This window comes from Balaenoptera ricei, chromosome 2, assembly GCF_028023285.1.
Source record: "Balaenoptera ricei isolate mBalRic1 chromosome 2, mBalRic1.hap2, whole genome shotgun sequence".
Taxonomy (NCBI): domain Eukaryota; kingdom Metazoa; phylum Chordata; class Mammalia; order Artiodactyla; family Balaenopteridae; genus Balaenoptera; species Balaenoptera ricei.
Window position 1 is genome coordinate 153226911 of NC_082640.1, and position 14165 is coordinate 153241075.

At 33.7% G+C, this 14165-nt stretch overlaps 1 protein-coding gene across 4 annotated transcripts in view; it reads left to right on the top strand.

Annotated features, from left to right (window-relative positions):
• Nucleotides 1–14165, top strand: part of GPHN (gephyrin) — a 626292-nt gene that overhangs the window by 275815 nt on the left and 336312 nt on the right. For all 4 annotated transcript variants that reach the window (XM_059914468.1, XM_059914469.1, XM_059914466.1 and 1 more), the window contains exon 4: nucleotides 5543–5635. In XM_059914468.1, coding sequence (XP_059770451.1) covers nucleotides 5543–5635 — 93 coding nt within the window. The remainder of the gene's footprint in view (nucleotides 1–5542; nucleotides 5636–14165) is intronic.

Genomic DNA, 14165 nt, shown 5'->3' on the forward strand with positions numbered 1-14165 from the left:
TCTTTGATACAACTTGATTATACTGTGCTAACCTGTAAGCTCAAGGCAGTAAATTTTTTTTTTTTTTGAAAGGATTCCTTTTTTTTTTTTTAATTATTTATTTATTTATGGCTGTGCTGGGTCTTCGTTTCCGTGCGAGGGCCTTCTCTAGTTGTGGCAAGTGGGGGCCACTCTTCATCGCGGTGTGCGGGCCTCTCATCATCGCGGCCTCTCCTATTGCGGAGCACAGGCTCCAGATGCGCAGGCTCAGCAGTTGTGGCTCACGGGCCCAGTTGCTCCGCGGCATGTGGGATCCTCCCAGACCAGGGCTCGAACCCGCGTCCCCTGCATTGGCAGGCAGACTCTCAACCACTGCGCCACCAGGGAAGCCCAAGGCAGTAAATTTTTCAAGAAATACCTTTTATGTGAGGGAAAATAACCATTAAAATAGACAATGCCTTCAGCCTCAGTTTTGCAACAGATGCAGAGGAATTTTTCGTAATGATGGTTCATGTAGAAATCCTCAATGATACCTGGTAGCAGCCAAATATTAAGGTATATCTCAAAATGGAAGGTATCTTATAGGTGCAGAAACATATACGATGAGATAAATTGCTTTCAGGTGATCTAACGTGGTAGAAAAGTAAGACTCACAATATCCTGAGTGGTACATGGTTAGAAAGCATGGCTTAGTCCAGTTTAATGTGCATATATAGCACCTTGAGGAGTCTTTCTAAAAATGCAGATCCTGAATCAGTAAGTCTTGGATGGGACCTGAGATTCTATATTTCTAACAAGCTCCCTGGTAAAACAAATGTTGCTGGTCTTCAGATCATACTTTCAGTAGCAAGTTTTTTGTTTTTTTTATTTAGAAGAAATATTTTAATTTCCAATTGTGCACTGTTGGTATATACAAATGCAATTGATTTTTTAAAAATTAATTAATTTATTTATTTTTGGCTGTGTTGGGTCTAAGTTTCTGTGCGAGGGCTTTCTCTAGTTGCGGCGAGCGGGGGCCACTCTTCATCGCGGTGCACGGGCCTCTCACTGTCGCGGCCTCTCTTGTTGCGGAGCACGGGCTCCAGACGCGCAGGCTCAGTAGGTGTGGCTCACGGGCCCAGTTGCTCCGTGGCATGTGGGATCTTCCCAGACCAGGGCTGGAACCCGTGTCCCCTGTATTGGCAGGCAGATTCTCAACCACTGCGCCACCAGGGAAGCCCTAGTAGCAAGTTCTTGACTAGACTCACAGCACCTATACTTGACTAAATCCTTGAGGCCAGGGCCTTATTTGTCTTTGGATCCCTGTTATCTAATGAAGTGCCTGAATAAAAGGCACTTTCTTGTTAAATAAACGAATTGATGTGTTAAATAAATATATGACCACTAGGTGTCTGGAATACTCGTATTTTATATTAACGGTTGAGAAAGAATCCTTATGTTTTGGAGACCAGCTGAGTGAATGATAAGATTGCTATTTTCTCTTAAAAGTCCAAAATCCTAACTAAGATTTTTGCTCAGTTGAAAAACTGTTGTACATCACACAGCTACTTTGGGCAACAGAATATTACTTTTCAGATACTTCAACATGTCCTTCACTGAGCTCAAGATATCAAATTTTATTTAAATGAAAGAAAATCTATATAGTATGTGTTATCACTTATCCATCCTGGGAATAGAAAAACTTAAGTAATATTCCTATGGTGCAACTAATCTTAAGCTATGACATCTTTGTGGGCCCACCCAGTGGGGTTAGCTGTGAAGTTCACCTTAAGATAACTGAACTTACTGTCTCTTTAAGCTAGTAGTTCTCAATTGGTTGGCAGCATTTTAAAATTACCTGGGAATCTTTTTAGAATCCCAGTTTCCAAGCTGTACCCCAGAAATGAGACCCAAGCATCAGTATTTTTACAAGCTCCACAGATAATTCCAGTGTATAACCAGAGTTGAGAACCATTACTGGACTATGAGCTCTTTAAAACCAGGGTCAGTCTTTCACTTATTTTTTAACTCTTAACACCTAAGACATGGTGTAGGTACTCAGTAAATGTTTATTTAATCAGTGGATGAAATATGTTGTAAGAATTATTGCCTGTTGCCAAACAATAGCATTCTTCAGTCTAAAGGGACTATTTTGACTATTTTTATTGGCATCTTGAAATTTGAAAAGTTTGAATTGCCCTCTTGGTATTGACAATACTGAAAATTAGTATTTGGTATAGTTTTTTTTTTTTAAGTGCTTGAGCTGTTTTGTTGATACAACTTGGATTTCACATCATCACTTTTTATCAAGATCTGATATAAATGGAGGTGTGGTCAAAGACTAGAATGCTGTGGCACAGACACTTCAGTAATGTGGAATGTTACAAAGAAATCTAAAGTTTCTAAGGTCTATTAGTGGGAAGACAAGATCAGTTAATCTCATTGCTGAGTTATGGAGTCAACTATGTTTTTTTTTATAGACCAGAAATAATAACTACTGAGAATGATGAGTATTTTTGCTTTTCTAATTTTTAAATAAATAGACGAGCAAAACAATGGAAATTTTAAGTTTGATTTGTGAAACCACCACATAATCACCTTTATTATAATAACCATTGATTTTGTTTGTTTGTTTTTGTTTTTTAACATCTTTATTGGAGTATAATTGCTTTACTTTGTTGTGTTAGTTGCTGCTGTATAACAAAGTGAATCAGCTATACGTATACATATATCCCCATATCCCCTCCCTCTTGCGTTTCCCTCCCACTCTCCCTATCCTACCCCTCTAGGTGGTCACAAAGCACCGAGCTGATCTCCCTGTGCTATGCGGCTGCTTCTCACTAGCTCTCTATTTTACATTTGGTAGTGTATATATGTCCATGCCACTCTCTCACTTCGTCCCAGCTTACCCTTCCCCCTCCCCATGTCCTCAAGTCCATTCTCTACGTCTGTGTCTTTATTCCTGTCCTGCCCCTAGGTTCTTCAGAATCTTTTTTTTTTTTTTTAGATTCCATATATATGTGTTAGCATATGGTGTATGTTTTTCTCTTTCTGACTTACTTCCCTCTGTATGACAGACTCTAGGTCCATCCACCTCACTACAAATAATTCAATTTCGTTCCTTTTTATGGCTGAGTAATATTCCATTGTGTATATGTGCCACATCTTCTTTATCCATTCATCTGTCGATGGACACTTAGGTTGCTTCCATGTCGTGGCTATTGTAAATAGTGCTGCAATGAACATTGTGGTACATGACTCTTTTTGAATTATGGTTTTCTCAGGGTATATGCCCAGGAGTGGGATTGCTGGGTCATATGGTAGTTTTATTTTTAGTTTTTTAAGGAACCTCCATACTGTTCTCCATAGTGGCTGTATCAATTTACATTCCCATCAACAGTGCAAGAGGGTTCCCTTTTCTCCACACCCTCTCCAGCATTTATTGTTTGTAGATTAACCATTGATTTTTTGTGTGTGTGAGCTTTCCTCAGAACAAAATTATAACTATATCAGTGGTGGGAGTTCTTCAGTTAGGCTCTAGTAGTCTACATTTTATGTCTTTTTAAAAATAGTTTGTTGCCATTAATTAATCACAGCAGGGGAAAAAATCTCCTTCATTTGGAGTTTTGCACTCTCCATTCCTGTGATACCAGGTTGAAATAAAAATGAGTGAGGATAGGGGAAAAAATCATTTAAAAATCCTGAATTGTCCTTCTGAATAATTATCATGCATTTTGTGTCACTGATGAATTAGAGAACTGAGGACATTGTATATTACATATAGATATCAGCCTGCTTCTGGTACATATAGATATCAGCCTGCTTCTGGTATTTCACATCTAATTATCAGTACATAAATGATATACTTGTATTATTAAGTTTTGGACCTGAATTGTATAAAAGTAATGAAACAATAAAATACCAAAGCAAATATTTAATTATAATTTAAATGAGCACTTAATAGTTCTTTTTAATAAATAGCCAGAATGTAAGATAGATGAATAGAACTAGCAATAGAGTAAGCAGAGATCCATGTCCCACTTCTTTACAAACTAGCTGGGTAACTTTGAGTAAATTATTTAACCCCATTGTACTTCAGTTGTCTTATCTGTAAAATGAATAGGCAAATCTACTAAGGCCTCTACCAACTCCAAAATTTTATGGTATGTAATTCTAATCTCAACTAAATGTCATAATATTGGTGTGGAAAAAAAGAAACTTTAAGCAATCATTTATTCCTACACCTTTCCTTTAAGGCAACTATGTAAAATAAAATCCTGAAAAATGTAAAACTTTCCTAAACCACTTGAAACTTAGGGAAAAAAATATTGACTCAATCATAGGCAAAATATAGAGGAACATCTGTTGAGGGTCCAACAGCTCTAAGTTTAAATTCTAGCTTTTTTCCCTTCTAGTTTGTGAGCCCATGAGCAAGTATATTTCTTGATCTCTCTGATTCCATTAATGAAAAAAACCAATCAGTGTGTTTCCTTAAATATAAAATTGAAGTATGAATATTTACCTGACAGGATTGCTATACTTATTAAATAATGAGATCATATAATTAGAAACAGTGCTCAATTTTTTTTTTTTTTTTTTACAATCTATAGCATATCATCACCATCACAAAACCTAGGAGTAGAAAGTGAATATCATGACGCCAAGTATGCTAATGTTCTCTTTATTTCAGGGGAAGAATAAGTACCTTGCGTTTTTACAGTGATTTACGTTTAAAAAAATCCTCATTCAATTGGATTGTCTCAGCAATCTTTCCAGGGGTCGGGGGCAAGAATGATTATTCCTGGTTTACAGTTTTAGGAAACCGAGGCTTATATACTTGATGAATTGTTTGGAGTCACCAATAACTAGTAGATTTTGATTTGATTTTAGATTTTCTGACTTTTTTCTACTGTAGACCTCAAATTCCTTCCTAGAATTATGGCTTCTGGGTATAGACACCAAAAACAAGTGTGGGTGCACGTGTGCGTATTCTCCCAACACCAAATGCAGCCATTCAGAGATGCTCCTTCTCTGCCTGTTTTTCCGATGACATACAGAACACAAACCCATCGCCGACCCTCCACACACACCTTTCAGTCGTTTTTTACACTTTTTTTCCTCCAGTTTCTCCATGGAAGCTGACACATCAACACACACAGTCTTGGATGGCCCCACTATCCCTGGTATCGTGCTGGGGACACAGCTGCTGCTGCCCAAAGTTTGCAGAATGTGGCCTGGCTAGACCTGAATATATTTTGAGTGGCTGACAAGATGTCAGACATGCCGTTTAAATACATAATGAATATTAATTATAAACTATTTATGCTATTTCCTGTGTTACATTTACTTTCAAGAATCTGATGGTTGCATCTTCATTTTCTATAATGAATAAAATAAATACCCAAAACTGCAGTGTCTTTTGATTAACAGTGGAAACTGTTCCATGAATTGTGCTTCACATTTTTCTCAATGAGTGTTGAAAAGAATCTGTTTCTTCACTGTATACGAAGTATTTCAGTATGTGAATGTTTTGAGTAGACAGGCAAGTCCTTCTGCATGTGAAAATATTATTGTTTTCTTTCAGGAAACCCTGATAGATTGGTGTGATGAAAAGGAACTTAATTTGATACTAACAACTGGAGGAACAGGGTTTGCACCACGAGATGTCACTCCAGAGGTGAGATAGTATATGCTTTTCTGATATTCAAGGAGTAGACTAGTCATGTTATTTTTAATCCTTTTTATTATTTTTATATGATTTATGTAATTTTGCTAGACAGAACAAGAGACCTGTGGTTCTAAGAATGTGAACATTTTGCTGTGGGAGAATCATTATATTAATAAAAAAACTTTCTTGACTTCTTTTCTTTGGACTTAAACTAGAAATTATCTAAAATGAGGAAGATTGAACTGGTCCAGAAGGTAATCCTGCATTTGCTCAGTGGTCTGTGGTATCGGCTGAATTTCAGGCATATTGCCAAAGGAGGTAATAACAGAACTCTGACTCAGCATGGCATCTGGTCTGATGTGCTTTATTAATATAATTCAAAATGTTTCTGATTTGTCTTTTCTTGAGATACCTTTGTCATTGGTCTCAAGTAGGATGACTGCAATAGCATATTTATACCAATTTTATAGTATTTGATGAGAAAGTTATATATTCCATAATTTTAAATGTGAATTTAAATGCAGAATTTAATAAGCCGAAAGGCAGAATTAATCTCTAGGCTTCATGCCACAAGAATCACCTTCAACCTTGCACAGGAAAAAAAATTAGGGAAAGAATGAAGAATAGACAGTGCTCAGTGATACAAGGGGGAAAGTCCTTTCTTTTTAAAGAAGCCATAAGCTTCATGTGTCGCTTCAGAGTCATATGCAAACTTATATTAATACTTGTGACATTGTTTCCTTTACCTCCCAGAAAAGTGTTTTTTGGCTGAATTTCAACTTACTGTTAACTGGTTTTTTATTTCCAAATCAGTACACCATTGTGTCTCCTATCTTATTCATAGCAAGATACTTTTGCTCTGTACCTATTAAATAATTATTGTCCTTACTCGAATATAGCAGTTTTCAAACTTTAGCTTGTACCACAATTAGAGGTAAAACAGATTGCTGTGTCCCACCCACAGTGTTTCTGATTCAGTCAATCTGCAGTGGGTCCCAAGAATTTGTGTTTCTAGTAAGGCCCCAGGTAATACACGTGTTGCTGGCCCATAGACCGTGCTTTCAAACTTTGGGAACCATTGGCTCTAGTATGTGAAAATGCACATTGTTTTAACAAGTTTTAAAATGTTTTCTATTCTTCTATGTAAAAATCATGGCACAGAAATTTTTGGAATATTATTATAATTAAGCTTATAAATAAAGTCGTTTTGTTAAGCAATTAGAATAGAATTCTGGGAGATTGTTAGCTTCAACTGCTTAAAAAAGAAGTCATTCTTACATAGCTTCTGGGTCCTAAGGGGAAATGGTCCTTTGGCCAATTTTTATATTTCTTTTAAACTGTGAGAGTAACTTAAAAAGTACAATTGGAGGGAAGTCATCTCCTGTAAAGGTGTGTTTATGTTTTGTTTTGTTTGTAAGAAAATCGCCCGCATATGTGAAGACATTGATTTTTGGAGTTTGAGTGCTGGGTTAAGTGTTTGAAGTAAATGACCTTGGTTTTATATACCCTTGTTGTTTGTGTACTGGTTTGATATTTTCATAATACTACTTTTATATCAGAAAAGTAGAAAAAAGTTACCATAGAATTCATTCATAACCAGTTAACAAAATTATTTTTAATTGTGGGAAAATAATTTGCATCACAAAATTAAATATTTTGTATTTTGTGGAGTTTCAAGTTAATACCAGAACACTAGGTTGCAAATCGAAACTTTTAAATTCTGGCTCTGCTACTTACAACACGGTGAGTGTAGACTAGTTATTAAATCATTCTGTGCCTAATTTCCTATAAAATGAGGGAAATGAAAGTGCTTATCTACCAGGGTGGCTGTGAGGTTTCAATGAGAACTATTCCTGGCATTTTAGTAAGCACTATGTAAGGGTTAACTTATAAGGGTTAATTTTTTTTTATTAGTTATTACATAACTACCAAAGTGGACAAATTTGTAGTATTTTTTATGTATAACTATCAAATGGGCAAAAATAGTCGTATACTAGATTTAAAGTATATCCATGAAATCGTCACAATCTTGTTCAATTTTTTAAAATTTTAACATAGTAAGCTTCATATTTTATCTTTTCCATCTCCATATAACTCAGAGGTCTTGAAATTCTACCATTCTAGTATCTGTTTATCGCCCAACCTTTTTTTTGCTGTTAGTTAACAAGAGTCTGTGTCTTTCCATGACCTTGTATATTTCATTATATCAGAAAATTGAGAAGTCCTTTATTCTTCAATGCAGTTCTTCAGTTACCAGAAAACCTTAGAAGTGCTCTTATATTTGTATATGCCTATAGCAACTACCTGGCTAAAATTGTATTAGGGTAAATACATATAATTATGTCTTCTCTAGTATCTATTTTTGAAAACAAGTAACTTACCTGATTGTGAATATCTTGATCTTTAATAATTTACTTTATTTCAAATTATGTGTGTGTGTATATATATATATACACACACACATATATATATACACACACACACACACACACACACACACACACGTAAGGTATGATTATCTACAGCAAAAGTCCATAGGGCTGTTAAGCCTTTGAAAAATAAACATAAAAGCAATATAAGACCACCCAAAAATAATTCTCCTAATTTCTCTAACCTTTAAATAGTTGCAATTCTTACAATATCTAAAACTTAACACTGGGATGTCAGCTAGGAATCCAGAAATATAATTTTGGACCTGTAATAATATAGTTATTTGTCTTAGATAATTGTGCCTAAAAAGAGAAACCTATTTGTAGAGCATATGTACCTATATACAACTTAAGGTTGCAAATATTTTTAAATAGAGTCAGAAGTTATTGACAGAAAACACAAATATTAGTGATAAAGGTAAAACAATATAAAATTTCTCCCTTAAGGTGCTAATATTTTATAGTCAGTAATTGTCAGTAATAAGTTTGATCTACAAACACAACGGACAATGTTTGTGAGTTGTGTGTGTTGTTTAAAAAAAGGAAGGGGGAAAATGATAAATTGAATGAGTGAAATAAAGCAATCTAAAGTTATCGTCACTGTGTTTGAACCTTAGAGAAAATGAAAATTTTAATAGCTTTAGAGTTCTTCCAGGTCTATTAACAGAAAAATGGAAATAGCAAGTTTAGTAAAGTGTATCTTATTTATATATTTTATACAAATAAGGCAATCAGAATTGATTTTCCTAAATTATGAATTTGTTTCTACTTTTAGGCCCTGTATCTTAGAATGAGGTTCATCTGATAGTCACGTACCTGCTAGTCTGTTCCCTGCCTCTCAACATGAGACACTATCAAAGCTTACATATAGTAGCATAATAATCCATACTCTGCAACTTCTGAAAAGTTTTATTTTTAATAATAGATTGCATTTTCTCGGATCTGATAAAGGTTGGATAATCCGTTGACATTGGTGAAATGCTAGTAATAAAATTCTATAGAACGTTAACTCATTGCTATACCAAGTATATTATCTCTTCATGTCCCATTATCACTTAAAAGCAATAATATCCAAAATAGATATTATTACGTAAAGAATCTTTTATTATTCTTAAAAGGTAAAAGTATAATTAAGGACGTATAAGTGAGGTAAAGTGAAAGCCCTTTAGACATAAAGTCTAGAAGAGAATAAAAGATGAAGAAACATTTATTTTAAAAAGAACATCTTTGCAATTACAAAGAAATGTTTGATAATATATTATGGTAAATTAGAAAATACTGAACTATTTAATATTTGTAAGGTAAAAATAATTTTCAGCACTTTTAGACTACTAAGCTACACCTGAACAAAAGGTTGTATAGTAATATTTTGATTATGAATTAAAGAGTTAAATAAAAGCCTAGCATTCATCTTAGGTCTCATTTATTTATTCATTTATCAAGCTTTTTATTTTTAATCCTTGATATGTATCTGATTCCATGCTGGGTGCTGGAGTTAAAAAATGAATAAGGCATGGTCCCTGTCCTCAAGAAACTCAATCTATTGCACGGGTCAGCAAACTACGGCCTGTAGGCCAAATTCAGCCTGTCGTATTTTTTTGTATGACTTGTGAATAAGAATGGATTTTTCATTTTTAAACGGCTGAAAGAAGTCAAAAGGAAAATAATACTTTGTGACACGAGAGCTATTTGAAATTTAAATTTCAGTGTCCATAAATGAAGTTTTATTGGAACATAGCCACACTCATTCATTGACCTACTGCCTATGGCTACAACAGCAGGACTGAATAGTTGAATGAAAACCATATAGGCCTGCAAAGCCTAAAATATTTACTATCTTATCCTTTGCAGAAAAAGTTTGCCAACCTCTGGTCTGTTAGATGAACTTAAGTCATCTTTACTCACATTTTTAACTGACTTTTAAATTTACTTTTACCTTTTGTTCTTTAGTAATTTGAAATGATGTTGGGTTTCATTTCTTAAATTTTTACTTTTAGAAGGAGCAAAGAAAGAACAGTTTTCTTCCAAAATAAAGTGTATTGCCCCATTGTTTCAGTAGACAATATAGAATAATAGAAACAAAAGATCCCTCATTATAAATAATATATAAAATTTTGAACCTTCAAAATTGATCAAATTATTGGATTTGTTTGTTATACATTAAGTAAAGTCTCACTCCGAAAAAATTTTCAAGCTGTTGTTCGTAGTAGTATCTCCTAAAAAGTGTCCTGATAAAATTTGTCATTATGAAATAATCCAACTAAAGGAGGAATCACAAAAATTTCAGGAAACTATAAATTTGATGTAAAGGATATTCATTTAAAAGGGTTTTTATGGTTCCTTTTGGAAATGAAGAGGCATCTGACAAAATGACTAATGCTGAAAGAGGTAAAATCTGGTACAAAGGATGAATTTCTAGGAAAAGATTATGAATTCCAGATCACATATTTTGTTTATAGCCTAAAATATTTACATTTCTTTGGAACAGATTACTACCTAAGCCTTTCTACAAATATTTTCCACTTGGGTTATTAGGAATTTTTTTACAGAAATATCAAATCAAAGAAAAACTATTTTATAAAATTTGTTTCATAATCAGTATATTGAAATTTATATATTTCATAACTTCAGGTGTGAATGTACTGTAAGTCAACTATAATTTTATGTGGTCATTAACCATTTTTCTTACATTATAATGCTTCAAAAATGAGAATACTGTGTAAGTAAAAGGAAGGAGACATAATTGAGCTGAGTTACTGACTATATGTTAATGATTCTTAATTTGTGACTCTTGTGAAACTCAGTGAGGATTTACATTTAACAGCACCATCTAAAAGTTAACATTGGACATTTTAAAAACCAGAAGAACTCTCCTGCATTATAGCAGAAGCATAGCAGAGCACCACGTTTAATAATTTCTGTTTTTGAAAGAAAATTTGATCACTGCTGTAGGTCATTTAAATTATATAGTTGCTTTCAAGTATGTATCAATATTCTCTAGAAAACATTGTTAATTTCCCTAGCAAAATATCATATACTGATACTGTAGAACTCTATGAATATTTATTTTGTAATTCTAACATTGTTATGACTAAAGTAAAATACCTATTATACATGGTAAAGGTAAAAATAGCCATATTGAAATAAAATTTTGAGTATTTTAAAATTGTTCTGTATAAATAGGATAACTAAACAGTGTGAAATTGGTAAGAAAGCAGAATACTAGAAACTCTTGTACTGGAAATATTTAAAACTAGATTCAATAAAATATACTATCCCTTTATGGTCAAATAAGGTTATATTTTATGCCATTTGAAGGAGCTCTTTTTGTAATTTTTATGAAATAGTCCTGGACTTGGGAAATATGTTTTCATCTTTTTACCTTTGTCTAAATATGTTGGGATGCAACATGTCTATATCCTGATACTAACACTGTAGAGTCAGACAGACCTAAATTTGAATCTAAAACTCTACCACTAACTATGAAATTAAAGCAAATTAACCTGTTCAAACTTCAGTTTTCTCATCTACTCAATTAGCTAATGCCTACCTCTCAAGGTTGTTTTTTCTGATAATTGAGATAATAAAAGTAGTCAATAATAATAATTAACAAATATATATAGCACTTACTATGTGTCAGGAGCTATTTCAAGCATATGTTAATTCATTAAGCCTTCAAAATAACCATATGAGGCAGGTACTATTGTTGTATCTATTTTAAAGGTGGAGAAACTGAGACAGATCAATTAATTGATTTGCCCAAGGTTATCCAAGCTAGGAAGTGACTATAATGCATGTAAAAGCATCTAGTATAAAACCTGGCATGTTTGTAGATGCTCAGTAAATGTCCTTTTTTCCTTTACCTTTTTCTTTCTCATTTAATTAATAATATTACCTATTACCTCTAATTAGATATGACAGCCGCCAAATGTTTCTGCTACTAACCATTGTACTCCGATACCTATTGTTAGCTATTAGCATACCTGGTGGATATGTCTAAAAAATAAGAATGTTAGTCAACAGTTTCCCACTACTACTTCAGGGCATGGGCAAAGGAACAAGAATAAGAATTTCTATAGTCTATGTTATATGTGGATTATTAGTGCAGTTGCATTAAGTACCTCCAGATATCCTGTCTGAACCTATTTACTTTGTTCCTCTGTAGTTTAAAATTTTTGGAATATGGCTTGAAATGGCCCAAATATGTGACATTCAGGATAGCTTTTTAGTAATAGTCCGTTTTATCTGGGGCTTATATTTATTTTGCATTATCCATTGTAAAGTAGTATATGCCTCAGAGCATGGGCACATTTACGACCTACCAGTTTGCTAAAAACAGCATTTATAGTCTTTGTTCAATTTAACAAGTATTTATCAAGCACCTTGGGCTTTATTGAGTGAATGCTAAAGTACATGTACTCCTAAAATTGTCACCTGGCAAATCAAAACAATACAAACTTAGTATCAAAAATGTTCAGACAATTCAGGTCAAAAAAATTCTTTAAAAGGAAAGATTAATATAAAGCTGAGCTATCAGTGAAATTTTTATACAAGTAGAATTTAAGCTAAATTGAAGGAGAGAAATAGGATTTAGATTAGGAGAGAAGAAGACATTACTGATGGGAGTAAGAAAGAAAGGGAAATGTATGATCAAGCTACAGAAAAAGATAAAATTAAGAAAATCTTCCTGGCTAGAGCAGAAGATTCACTTTACATAGAAGGATAGATAAACTAGAACTATGTTATTTTAATCCCTTTCTTAGAATAGCTAGAGTAGTACCATCTGTGGAGATGAAAAATAGCAAATATCATTATTCAGAGATTCCTCTGAAGCCAGAATTCATAAGATGACTATCAACCAATACACACAGTAAAACCATGCCATCAATCCTTTCTAAAAGTAAACCCTTTTGAGAATTGGCACTTATTCAAATGTACATCCCCCAGTAAGACTAACATCATTCTTTTTGAAGATTGGTTTTTTGCCCTGGTTTTTGTTTTGTTTTATTTTGTTTTTGAAGTTCTGATGTAATCTGCAAACCTAGTGACTATCCACACCATTATATAAAATTTAAACTGCTGTGAAGCACCAGGTTCCAATTTTGTTGGTTTGTTGTTCGGAAACCTTTTCAGTCAATACTTATCTTACCATCAAAAGAAGGAATATTTTTTATCATAGATTTTTGTCAGTGCTGTACCTCGAGTTGGCTTAATGTTTTATATAAAATTACTAGGTAATAATAGAGAAATCACTGTTTGATGAGAATTCAAAATCCGTCGTGTTCAAAGTCCTAGCATGACCTTTTCATCATTCCCAGACTTTGTGTGAACATCTCAGTCACAGCTTCTTTCATCTGAGAGTTCATTGCTTGTGTAATTCTAATTATTTGAAAGTCCAACCCTGCCACCTTACCCAAGACATTTACCCTCTGTTTTATTTATGCATTAAAAGGAAAAGCTCCTTAGTATTACTATCCCAGTTGAAAAGTAACAGGTATAACATTAGAACATTCAGATAATTAGAGCAATATGTGACATTGCATTTAAAAATGATGTTGAAAGCCTCCTGTTCCACATAGCAATACTACAGAGGGAAGTGTACATTGTTCCTTGAGGCGGGGATTTTGGAATTTTAAGCATAAGGCAAAAAGAAAAATTTCATATATGAAGAACCTATAAATAAAACGCTGTCTTCATTTTCCCTTAAGTACGTTTCTTTATTGTATGCCTACTCTGCATCAGAACAAGTTTTCAACTTTTGGGGAATCCTAATGGGGAAGAGAGATCAATCATATCAGTTAACATACAAGTGAGTACAAATATACTTATTATCGTAAATTCTATGTCTAATTAGAGCTCTTACTAGAAAAGTAGTGTTGCCCATATAACCATTTGTGACGCAGCATAACATAGTGCTTAAGAGCACAGACTACTTGGATTTGAATCCTAGATTCACCTCTTACTAGCATGTGACCTTACACAACTTACTTTACTCAGTTTTCTTATGTGTAAAATGGAGAGAATAAGAGTACCTACCTCAGAGGGTAGTTATAGTATGTGAGTTAATGTAAGTAAAACACTAAAAGCAATATTTATTTGCTACATAAATG